The following is a 12,623-nucleotide window of genomic DNA, read 5'->3' as shown; positions in this document are numbered from 1 at the left end:
TTCTCTGCTTTTATACTCTATCCCCCTTGCAATAAAGGCCAACATTCCATTTGCCTTCCTGATCACTTGCTGTACCTGCATACTAACTTTGCGTGTTTCATGCACAAGGACCCCCAGGTCTCGCTGTACTGCAGCATTTTGTAATCTCTCCCCACTGAAATAATAATTTGCTTTTTTATTTTTCTTACCCTCACACTTTCCCACATTATACTCCACCTGCAAAATGTTTAGCCCACTCACTGAGCCTGCCTCTATCCCTTTGCAGATTCTTTGCGTCCTCCTCACAACTTGCTTTCTATCTTTGCGTCGTCAGCAAATTGCTCCTCCGCTCCGTTATGAATGGGCGCCCCCTTGTGGTGAGACGGCGCAGCACGGCACGGCGGGACCCCGCCGCAGGCACCCACTCACTTGGCGTAGGCCTTCTCCAGCAGGGCGCACCAGAACTCGCGGCTGTCGTCGGCGTGGCAGAAGAGGAGCTGGCCGTTGATGGTGGGCAGCCGGTCGTCAATCACCACGTCCAGCCAGCCGCTGAAACGGCAGAAGCGGAAATGGAAGATGCCAGCGTAGGTGTCGGGGCGTTTGGGGTCCCATTCCTGCTCCCGGTGATCCGGGATTACCTGGAGAGAGAGAGAGAGAGAGGAAAATAGCAGTTCCGAACGTCAGGGTGTTGGGAAACAGGTGACTCTCCGGCAGCGGATAGCCCGGCCGAGCGAGCTTCCACAAGTGCTGTGGTGTAAAGGTTCAATCCTGGATCCTCGGTATTCCCATATATTCCATACTGATACATCTGGCTGTCTGGAGCTCCCGGTTCCCCTGGACTGCTATCCATCACCTGAGGGGATCGGAGAGGAGTTTTCCAGAATATCGTTTCCCTGATTGGTCCTGGGGTTTCATAGAATCATGGATTACACGGGATATACAGCACAGACACAGGCCGTTCGGCCCAACCTGTCCATGCCGCCGTTTATGCTCCACTTGAGCCTCCTCCTGTCTTTCCCCATCTAAATCTATCAGCATAACCCTCTATTCCCTTCTCCCCCATACGCTTGTCCAGCCTCCCCTTAAATACATCGATACTATTCGCCTCAACCCCTCCCTGTGGCAGCGAGTTCCACATTCTCACCCCTCTCTGGGTAAAGAAGTTTCTCCTGAATTCCCCGTTGGATTTCTGGGTGACTATCTGATATTGATGGCCTCTAGTTATGCTCTTCCTCACAAGTGGAAACATTGGGGTCAAGTTTCGGACTGAGTCGCTCCTATTTTTTTGGAGCAACTAGTTTAGAATGGAGTATCTTAGAAATTGCAATTCTCGGCATTTAGTTTGCTCCAGTTCTAGTCAGTTAGAATAGTTTCATTTTAGATTTTCTTTTCCAAAAGGGGGCGTATCCAGCCACTTACGCCTGTTTTGCAAGTTTAGGCAGCGAAAACTTACTCCAAACTAACTTAGAATGGAGTAAGTGTAGATTTTTCTACGCTCAGAAAAACCTTGCCTACACTTAGAAATCAGGCGTAGGGATCGAGAGATTGGGGGGGGGGGGGGGGGGAGTTTACAAACATTAAACACATCACTTTTAAAAATAAAGAGCCATCATCAATAATAAATGATCAATAAATCAATCAAAAAAAATGTTTTTAATAATTTAAAAAATAATAAAAAATCATTCAATAAATAAAAACATTATTTATACTCACCTACTGCAACACTGGGGAGAAGCGAGGGGGCGGGGGGGGAGAGGGAGGGGGGAGGGGGGAGAGAGAGGGAGGGGGAGAGAGAGAGAGAGGGGGGCCAGGAGAGAGAGAGGGGGGGCAGGAGAGAGAGGGGGAGGCAGGAGAGAGAGGGGGAGGGGGGAGAGAGAGGGAGGGAGGGGGAGAGGGAGGGAGGGGGAGAGAGAGGGAGGGTGAGAGAGAGAAAGAGGGAGGGGGAGAGAGAGAGGGAGAGAGAGAGAGAGGGAGGGCGGGAGAGAGAGAGGGAGGGGGAGAGAGAGAGGGAGGGAGTGGGGGGAGGGAGGGGAGAGAGGGAGAGGGGAGAAAGGGAGGGAGAGGGGGGAGAGAGGGAGGGGGAGGGGGGGAGAGAGGGAGGGAGGGGGAGAGAGAGGGAGGGGGAGAGAGAGAGAGGGAGGGGGAGAGAGAGAGGGAGGGGGGAGAGAGGGAGGGAGGGGGGAGAGAAGAGAGGGTGGGGGGAGAGAGAGGTAAGGGGAGAGAGGGAGGGAGGGGGGAGAGAGGGAGGGAGGGGGGAGAGAGAGGGGGAGGGAGGGGGGAGAGAGAGAGGTAGGGGGAGAGAGGGAGGGAGGGGGGAGAGAGAGAGGGAGGGAGGGGGGAGAGAGAGATAGGGGGGAGAGAGGGAGGGAGGGGGGAGAGAGAGAGGGAGGGAGGGGGAGAGAGAGAGATAGGGGGGAGAGAGGGAGGGAGGGGGGAGAGAGGGAGGGATCGGGGGGGAGAGAGGGAGGGAGGGGGGGAGGGAGGTGGGAGAGGGAGGGAGGTGGGAGAGGGAGGGAGGGGGGGGAGAGAGGGAGGGAGGGGGGAGAGAGTGAGGGAGGGGGGAGAGAGGGTGGGGGAGAGAAGAGAGGGTGGGGGAGGGAGGAGATGACGAAGCCAGGCCCGCCGAGGACTTCGGGCAGGCCCCGCCGACAAGGTAAGATGCGTCAGGCCACTCGGCCCGGGATAGGGGCGACGTCCCTTCGGCCTGGGTGCGGCTTGTCGCCTCGGAGATGGGACGCGCTGGGAGGGCCAGGAGCCGCTGCACATGCGCACAGCTGCCGGCACTGTTTTTGCCGCCGGGCTGCAGCTCCACCCCCAGCAGCTCCTGCTGCACCGCACTGCGGTGGAAATAGGCCAACACCTATCGGAGAATCGGCAGGTAAGTATTCTGTGCAAATTTTATTCTACAAATTAGGCGGGCCTCTCCGATGTGAGCCGTTCTAGCGAGAGTCCGAAACTTGAGCCCATTCTCCCTGTATCCACTCTATCAAAACCTTTCGTAATTTTAAAGACCTCTATTACAAAATGTAATACCTCACATTTATCTGTGTTGAACTTCATTTGCCAATTCTATGCCCATTCTGCAAGTTAATTAATGTCCCCCTGTAATTTGGTGCAGTCCTCCTCAGTATTGACGATCACCCCCCCCAACCCCCACCCCCTCAATTTGGGGGCATCCGCAAATTGAGAAATTGTGTTTTTAATTCCAAAGTCTAAATCGTTAATATAAATTGTGAACAACAGTGGTCCCAGCACTGATCCTTGTGGAACACCACTGCCCACCTTCGGCCCCTGTGAATAGCTGCCCTTTACCCCTACTCTTGGCTTTCTGTCTTGAAGCCAGCTAGCGATCCATAGAATGGTTACAGCACAGAAGGAGGCCATTCGGCCCATCAAGCCCGTGCCGGCTCTCTGCAAGAGCCCCTCAGCCAGTCCCACTCCCCCACCCTTTCCCCGTAGCCCTTCAGGTATTTATCCAACTCCCTTTTGAAAGCCACGATTGAGTCTGCCTCCACCACCCTCTCAGGCAGCACATTCCAGATCCTAACCACTCGCTGCGTGAATAGGTTTTTCCTCGAGTCGCCTTTGGTTCTTCTGCCAATCGCCTTAAATCTGTGTCCCTCTGGTTCCTGACCCTTCCACCAATGGGAACAGTTTCTCTCGATCTACTCTGTCCAGACCCCTCATGATTTTGAACATCTCGATCAAATCTCCTCTCAACCTTCTCTGCTCCGAGGAGAACAACCCCAGCTTCTCCAGTCTATCCACGTCACTGAAGTCCCTCATCCCTGGAACCATTCTCGAAAATCTTTTCTGCACCCTCTCTAAGGCCTTCACATCCTTCCTCCAGTGCGGTGCCCAGAATTGGACACAATACTCCAGTTGAGGCTGGACCAGTGTTTTATACAGGTTCATCATAACGTCCTGGCTTTTGTACTTTATGCCTCGATTTATGAAGCCCAGGATCCTGTGTGTGTTTTAACCACTTTCTCAACCTGCCCTGCCACCTTCAACAATGTGTGCCCATATACCCCCAGGTCTCTCTGTTCATGCACCCCCTTTAGGATTGCAGCCTTTAGTTTGTATTGCCTCTCCTTGTTCTTCCTACCCAAATGTATCACTTCACACTTCTCTGCGTTGGGGTTTATTTGGGCTCTCCCAGGAGATCACATGGTGGCAGGGGGGTAGGGGAGTATAAGGATTTAGTCACAATGCTCCAGCCATTATGTTGCGGACCGGGCTGAATGGACCAGTTGGGCTTTTACTGCCCTTTATGCTCGCGTGTGATAACAATCGATTGCGGGGTTCCGAATTAGGATTTATCCACCAATGAGGCAACAGCCCAAGACCCGCCCTTTCCCAACAATCCCACCCACAAAACTCAAACAGCAAAGAAGAAATAAATAACAAATGTTTCCTGCTCCGATTAGATACAGAGTAAAGCTCCCTCTACACTGTCCCATCAAACACTCCCAGGGCAGGTACAGCACGGGTTAGATACAGAGTAAAGCTCCCTCTACACTGTCCCATCAAACACTCCCAGGGCAGGTACAGCACGGGTTAGATACAGAGTAAAGCTCCCTCTACACTGTACAAATCAAACACTCCCAGGGCAGGTACAGCACAAGGTTCGATGCAGATTAAAGCTCCCTCTCCACTGTCCCATAAAACACCCCCAGGGCAGGTACAGCACGGGTTAGATACAGAGTAAATCCTCCTGATATTTAGTCCTATGCAACTTAAATGTGTGCCCCCTGGTGCTGCCTAACCTATTTAACTGAAATAAATGGTCAGCTGGAACATTCCCTTCATTATCTTATAAACCTCAATCAGATCCCCGCTCAGTCTACGCTGCTCTAACGTATAGAGTCCCAACTCTATTTACCTGTCTTGATAACTAAGCTGCTTTCGACTGAGAATTAGTCTAGTGGCCCTCTTCTGCACCCTTTCCAGAGCCTCAATATCACCCACCCTGTGAGGAGACCAAAACTGGACAGAGTGTTCCAAGTGCAGCCCAACTAAGGTCTTGTACACGGACAACACAGTCTCGCCTCGTCTTATCCTCAATTGTCCTTTGGTGTTGCGGGAATCCTATTTTTCCGCCATCTGTACGCAGTGAGGTGATTGACAGCGGTACATCCATAACCCACCCTCCCCTCCACCCTCAGGCGGCAGAGATGGAAAGTTCCAGACCTTTGTCCATAGAGACCGCTCCGTCGCCAGACACGAACACGCGGCCACGAACCAGCAGTTCCCCAGGCTCCCCTGGTTCAGATCCCGTGAGCTGATCCCGTCCACAAACAGCCGCGGGTCCGTGCAGAGCTCCTGCGGGAACAACAAAGTCAAGGGTCACGGGCGTTCAGGGTGGAGACCCGACCAGGGTCCCCGGAATATAGAAAGAAAGGACTTGCATTTATATAGCGTCTCAGGACGTCCCAAACTGCTTTACAGCCAATGACAGCTCAAGTGTAGTCACTGTTGTAATGTAGGAAACGCGGCAGCCAATTTGTGCACAGCAAGCTCCCACACACAGCAATGTGATAATGACCAAGTCAAATGCTTTTAGTGGTTAAAGTGGATACTGGCCAAGACTCCCCGGATCTTCTTCAGAATAACAGCCGTGGGATTATTTACAACCACCAAGAATAAACGATGTCTCGGGTTATCGTCTCATCTGAAAGACGGCCCCTCCGACAGCGCGGCACTCCCTCAGCGCTGCCCCTCCGACAGTGCGGCGCTCCCTCAGACACCGCGGCGCTCCCTCAGCACTGCCCCTCCGACAGCTCGGCATTGCTCGGTGCGAGAGCATAGCAGTGGGGTCACACCGCCACCTAGTGGCTGTAATGTGTGACTACAGCGCCACCTGATGGCTGTAGCTCGCAATTACAGCACCACCTGATGGAGACACATTTACTGAGGCGTACGAAAGCATGGGCCTTACGCTAAACATCCGTAAGATAAAGGTCCTCCACCAGCCTGTCCTCACTGCACAGCACTGCCCCCCAGTCATCAAGATCCACGGCGCGGCCCTGGACAACGTGGACCATTTCCCATACCTCAGGAGCCTTTTATCAACAAGGGCAGACATTGACGCCGAGATTCAACATCGTCTCCAGTGCAGCCTTCGGCCGCCTGAGGAAAAGTGTGTTTGAAGACCAGGCCCTCAAATCTACCACCAAGCTCATGGTGTACAGGGCTGTAGTAATACCCGCCCGCCTGTATGGCTCAGAGACATGAACCATGTACAGTAGACACCTCAAGTCGCTGGAGAAATACCACCGACGATGTCACCGCAAGATCCTACAAATCCCCTGGGAGAACAGACGCACCAACATCAGTGTCCTCGTTCAGGCCAACATCCCCAGCATCGAAGCACTGACCACACTCGACCAGCTCCGCTGTGCGGGCCACATTGTTCTGCCTGCCTGACATGAGACTCCCAAAGCAAGCGCTCTACTCGGAGCTCCTTCATGGCAAACGAGCCAAATGTGGGCAGAGGAAACGTTACAGGGACACCCTCAAAGCCTCCCTGATAAAATGCAACATCCCCACTGACACCTGGGAGTCGCTGTTCAAAGACCGCCCGAAGTGGAGGAAGAGCATCCGGGAGGGCGCTAAGTACCTCGAGTCTCATCGCCGAGAGCATGCAGAAACCAAGTGCAGGCAGCGGAAGGAGCATGCGGCAAACCTGTCCCACCCTTCCCTTCCCTCAACCACTGTCTGTCCCACCTGTGACAGGAACTGTGGTTCCCGTGTTGCACTGTTCAACCACCTAAGGACTCACTTTTAGAGTGGGAGCAAGTCTTCCTCGATTCCGAGGGATTGCCTATGATGATTATGATGATGCAGCTCGCAACTACAGCACCACCCAGAGGTGTTTACTTAGGGAATAGCTGTTGCGACTGATGGTTTAGGAATTTGCAAATTATAAATGTTGATATTAAAAAGAGCAAATAAAAAAGCACGACAACAGGAAGTGAAGTTTTCGGAGAGGAAATAAACACACAAAAGATTCTTGATATCATATATAGATAGTTAAATTTGCATTTAACCTAGGAACACGGGGAGGCCATTCAGCCCCTCGAGCCTGTTCCGCCATTCAATTAGATCGTGGCTGAACTGTATTTTAGTTCCATCTACCCGCCTTGGTTTTGTAATCCTAATACCCTTACCCAGCAAAAATTTATTAATCTCACTCTTTAAATTTCCAATTGACTCCCGACCTCAACGGCTGTTTGGGGCAGAGTGTTCCAGATTCCCACTGCCCTTTGTGTGAAGAAGTGCTTCCTGACATCACCCCTGAACTCTAATTTTAAGTTATGCCCCTTGTTCTGGAATTCCAACCCCGCCACCCCCGACTCCACAGAAACATAGAAACTAGGTGCAGGAGTCGGCCATTCGGCCCTTCGAGCCTGCACCACCATTCAATAAGATCATGGCTGATCATTCCCTCAGTACCCCTTTCCTGCTTTCTCTCCATACCCCTTGATCCCTTTAGCCGTGGGGCCATATCTAACTCCCTCTTGAATATATCCAATGAACTGGCCTCAACAACTCTCTGCGGAAGAGAATTCCACAGGTTAACAACTCTCTGAATGAAGAAGTCTCTCCTCATCTCAGTCCTAAATGGCTTATCCCTTATCCTTATACTGTGTCCCCTGGTTCTGGACTTCCCCAACATCGGGAACATTCTTCCTGCATCTAACCTGTCCAGTCCTGTCAGAATTTTATATGTTTCTATCAGATCCCCTCTCTTCCTTCCAAACTCCAGTGAATATAGCCCCAGTCGATCCAGTCTCTCCTCATATGTCAGTCCTGCCATCCCGGGAATCAGTCTGCTGAATCTTCACTGCACTCCCTCAATAGCAAGAACGTCCTTCCACAGATTAGGAGACCAAAACTGAACACAATATTCCAGGTGAGGCCTCACCAAGGCCCTGTGCAACTGCAGTAAGACCTCCCTGCTCCTATACTCAAATCCCCTCGCTATGAAGGCCAACATACCATTTACCTTCTTCACCGCCTGCTGTACCTGCATGCCAAACTTCAATGACTGATGTACCATTGCCCCCAGGTCTCGTTGCACCTCCCCTTTTCCTAATCTGTCGCCATTCAGATAATATTCTGTCTTCGCGTTTTTGCCCCCAGAGTGGATAACCTCACATTTATCCACATTATACTGCATCTGCCATGCATTTGCTCACTCACCTAACCTGTCCAAGTCACCCTGCAGCCTCTTAGCGTCCCCCTCACAGTTCATACCACCACCCAGTTTAGTGTCATCTGCAAACTTGGAGATTTAACACTCAATTCCTTTATCTAAATCATTAATATATATTGTAAATAGCTGGGGTCCCAGCACTGAGCCCTGCGGCACCCCACTAGTCACTGCCTGCCATTCTGAAAAGGACCCGTTTATCCCGACTCTCTGCTTCCTGTCTGTCAACCAGTTCTCCAGTACATTACCCCCAATACCATGTGCTTTAATTTTACACACCAATCTCTTTTGTGGGACCTTGTTGAAAGCCTTTTGAAAGTCCAAATACACCATATCCACTGGTTCTCCCTTGTCCACTCTACTAGTTACATCCTCAAAAAATTCCAGAAGATTTGTCAAATATGATTTCCCTTTCCTAAATCCATGCTGACTTGGACCAATCCTGTCACTGCTTTCCAAATGCACTGCTATTTCATCTTTAATAATTGATTCCAACATTTTCCCCACTACTGATGTCAGGCTAACCGGTCTATAATTACCCGTTTTCTCTCTCCTTCCTTTTTTAAAAAGTGGTGTTACATTAGCTACCCTCCAGTCCATAGGAACTGATCCAGAGTCAATAGACTGTTGGAAAATGATCACCAATGCATCCACTATTTCTAGGGCCACTTGCTTAAGTACTCTGGTTGCAGACTATCAGGCCCCGGGGATTTATCGGCCTTCATTCCCATCAATTTCCCTAACACAATTTCCCGCCGAATAAGGATTTCCTTCAGTTCCTCCTTCTCACTGGACCCTCGGTCCCCTAGTATTTCCGGAAGGTTATTTGTGTCTTCCTTCGTGAAGACAGAACCAAGTATTTGTTCAATTGGTCTGCCATTTCTTTGTTCCCCATTATAAATTCACCTCAATCTGACTGCAAGGGACCTACGTTTGTCTTCACTAATCTTTTTCTCTTCACATATCTATAGAAGCTTTTGCAGTCAGTTTTTATGTTCCCAGCAAGCTTCCTCTCATACTCTATTTCCCCCCTTCTAATTAAACCCTTTGTCCTCATCTGCTGTATTCTAACTTTCTCCCAGTCCTCAGGTTTGTTGCTTTTTCTGGCCAATTAATATGCCTCTTCCTTGGATTTAACACTATCCTTAATTTCCCTTGTTAGCCACGGTTGAGCCACCTTCCCCATTTTATTTTTACTCCAGACAGAGATGTACAGTTGTTGTGTAGTCACTGTTGTAATGTGGGAAAGTGTAGAAAGGCATCCATGGGGCTAAGTGAGGGGGGAGAGGGCGGGGTGGGACAGAGCAGCTTAACTCTGAGTTGTGTCCAGGCGATGGTTTCACATATCTCCGGCGGTGACTGCAGCCCAGGTGGGACTGAGAGAGACCCCAGCGACGGGCAGCTGATAGTTTTGGGAACACCACTGTGACCAACCCAAGGGTCTGATGTGAGGCTCCGTCCTAAACCGACTGAGTCACAAACATGACCTGCAGCCTCTCCATCATGAGCAGAATGTCAAACACATACACACACACACACACACTCTCTCTGGTTTAATAATAACCCACTGAGACAGGCAGAGCCCCATCGCTAAATATAACCCCAGCAGACCAATCCCAATTCAGGAAATGTAGGAACAGGACGAGGCCTTTCGGCCCCTCTCTCGCCCAGCACTGTGACTGCCCTCCATCACCTCACCCGAGCAGCCTCCTCAGGTGGCGAGCCCAATAAGCGAACGGCGACCGGATGTTTGACTGTGGAAGCCTTCGCCCGACGGTATCGGGACGAGGAATGGGCTGACTGTGCCCTCTCTAACCCCGGGCACACAGAGGCAGGGTGAGATCGACAATCTCAGCACAGATTGTGGTGGTGTCGGGGGCGGGATCTCGAGCCAGAGGTGGTCCTGGTGAGTGTAGTTCGGCCTCACACCGGGCTGGAGAATTACCACTGGACCTTGGTGCTATTGGAGAGGGTCAGGTCAGCACTGGCACAGTTTGTATAAAGCTCGGGTCAGACCCCGTGTGCAGTAACTGCGTCCAGTCTTGGGCCCCGCCCCTCAGGGGGAGGACATATCGATCTCGGAGTGACAGCAGGGCAGATTCCCCGGACTGCTACCCAGGGCGGGAAGGGTTAAATGACCAAGACAGGTCGCACAGACTGGGCTTGTGTTAAGGGGTGATCTAATTGAGGTTTTTAAGATAACGAAAGGATTCGATCGGGGAGATAGAGAAAATCATTTCCTCTGGTGGGGGGAAACCAGAACCGGGGGTGTAACCTTCAAATTAGAGCCAGGCCGTTCAGGGGTTTACATCGGGTTAGACGGGATATACGGCCCAAAAACAGGCCGTTCGGCCCAACCAGTCCACTTTATGCTCCACTTGAGCCTCCTCCTGTCTTTCCCCATCTAACTCTATCAGCATAACCCTCTATTCCCTTCTCCCCCATATACTTGTCCAGCTTCCCCTTAAGTACATCGATACTATTCGCCTCAACCCCTCCCTGTGGCAGCAAGTCCCACATTCTCACCGCTCTCTGGGTAAAGAAGTTTCTCCTGAATTCCCCGTTGGATTTCTGGGTGACTATCTGATATTGATGGCCTCTAGTTATGCTCTTCCCCACAAGTGGAAACATTCTCTCTGTATCCACTCCATCAAAACCTTTCATCATTTTACAGACCTCTATTAGCTCACCCCTCAGCCTTCTCTTATCTAGGGAAAAGAGACCCAGCCTGTTCATCCTTTCCTGATATGTATACCCTCGCATTTCTGGTATCACCCTTGTAAATCTCTGCACCCTCTCCAGTGCCTCTATATCCTTTTTATAATATGGTGACCAGAACTATACGCAGTGCTCCACGTGCGGTCCAACCAAGGTTCCATACAAGTTCAGCATAATTTACCTACTTTTCAATTCTATCCCCCTAGATGTCGGGAAGTACCTCTTCACACAAAGAGGAGTGCAAATCTAGAACTCTCTCCCCCCCCCAAAATGCTGTCGAGGCTGTGGGGGGGGGGCGGGATGAGAGGGAAGAGTCAATTGAAAATTTGCTGGGTAAGGGTATTAAGGGTTATGGAACTAAGGCGGGTGGATGGAGTTAGGTCGCAGATCAGCTGCGATCTGATTGAATGGCGGAACGGGCTCGAGGGGCTGAATGGCCTCCTCCTGTCCCGACGTTAGTTTACAATACAAGGCGGACTCGAGAACAAACCGGTTAACCCTCGCGACTTACACTCGGTCGTTTCCATTCGATGGCCCCAGTGGGGGACCGGTTGTAGTAGATGGAATCATCAGTGATGGGGAAAAGTGGGTCCTCGAACAGTACCTTCTCCCGCAGACACCCTTTCCGCAGTGCCCGGTAATTCTGGTCCTGGAACTGGCTGACCCGCCACGGCATTTTACAATCGACGGCGATATCTGCCGAGGTCGCGAGCCTGGAAAACACAGTGCGAGAAATTAGCCATGGGCACTCAATAGGTTTTCAGACTGGGCGCCGTGGGGGTCCCCGGGAGTGTGTCAGTATTTACAGGGGGGTCGCCGGGAGTGTGTCAGTATTTACAGGGGGTCCCCGGGGAGTGTGTCAGTATTTACAGTGGGGTCCCCGGGGAGTGTGTCAGTATTTACAGGGGGTCCCCGGGAGTGTGTCAGTATTTACAGGGGGTCGCCGGGAGTGTGTCAGTATTTACAGGGGGTCCCCGGGGAGTGTGTCAGTATTTACAGGGATTCCCCGGGAGTGTGTCAGTATTTACAGGGGGGTCCCCGGGGAGTGTGTCAGTATTTACAGGGGGGTCCCTTGGGAGTGTGTCAGTATTTACAGGGGGGTCCCCGGGGAGTGTGTCAGTATTTACAGGGGGTCCCCGGGAGTGTGTCAGTATTTACAGGGGGTCCCGGGGAGTGTGTCAGTATTTACAGGGGGTCCCCGGGAGTGTGTCAGTATTTACAGGGGATCCCCAGGGAGTGCATCAGTATTTACAGGGGGTCCCCGGGATTGTGTCAGTATTTACAAGGGGTCCCCGGGAGTGTGTCAGTATTTACAGGGGGGTCCCCGGGGAGTGTGTCAGTATTTACAGGGGGGTCCCCGGGGAGTGTGTCAGTATTTACAGGGGGTCCCCGGGAGTGTGTCAGTATTTACAGGGGGTCCCGGGGAGTGTGTCAGTATTTACAGGGGGTCCCCGGGGAGTGTGTCAGTATTTACAGGGATTCCCCGGGAGTGTGTCAGTATTTACAGGGGGGTCCCCGGGGAGTGTGTCAGTATTTACAGGGGGTCCGCGGGAGTGTGTCAGTATCGGTAGGGTTGGTGTTAAACACCTCTCTGTATTGAACATGGTGCTAAACAGGCTGCGAGATCTCCTCCAGCGTCTGCCCGAGTTAAACATCGATGACCCCTTTCTCTGATCAGCCTGCTCTCCCCCGAAGGTGTTGATTTCAT

At 51.8% G+C, this 12,623-nt stretch overlaps 1 protein-coding gene across 1 annotated transcript in view; it reads right to left on the bottom strand.

Moving 5' to 3' along the window:
- LOC139249522 (calpain-5-like) overlaps positions 1 to 11,609 on the bottom strand; it is a 37,996-nt gene extending 26,387 nt beyond the window's left edge. Inside the window, exons 1-3 of the mRNA XM_070872448.1 lie at positions 11,427 to 11,609; positions 5,173 to 5,304; positions 409 to 617 (exon numbers count right to left, since the gene is read on the bottom strand). Of these exons, the coding sequence (XP_070728549.1) occupies positions 409 to 617; positions 5,173 to 5,304; positions 11,427 to 11,591 (506 nt within the window). The 5' untranslated portion in view covers positions 11,592 to 11,609. The remainder of the gene's footprint in view (positions 1 to 408; positions 618 to 5,172; positions 5,305 to 11,426) is intronic.
- Between the last annotated feature and the right edge of the window lie 1,014 nt (positions 11,610 to 12,623).

This window comes from Pristiophorus japonicus, unplaced genomic scaffold, assembly GCF_044704955.1.
Source record: "Pristiophorus japonicus isolate sPriJap1 unplaced genomic scaffold, sPriJap1.hap1 HAP1_SCAFFOLD_317, whole genome shotgun sequence".
Classification (NCBI taxonomy): Eukaryota; Metazoa; Chordata; class Chondrichthyes; family Pristiophoridae; genus Pristiophorus; species Pristiophorus japonicus.
Note: the sequence above shows the minus strand (reverse complement) of the source record. Positions and strands in the feature narration are given on the sequence as shown.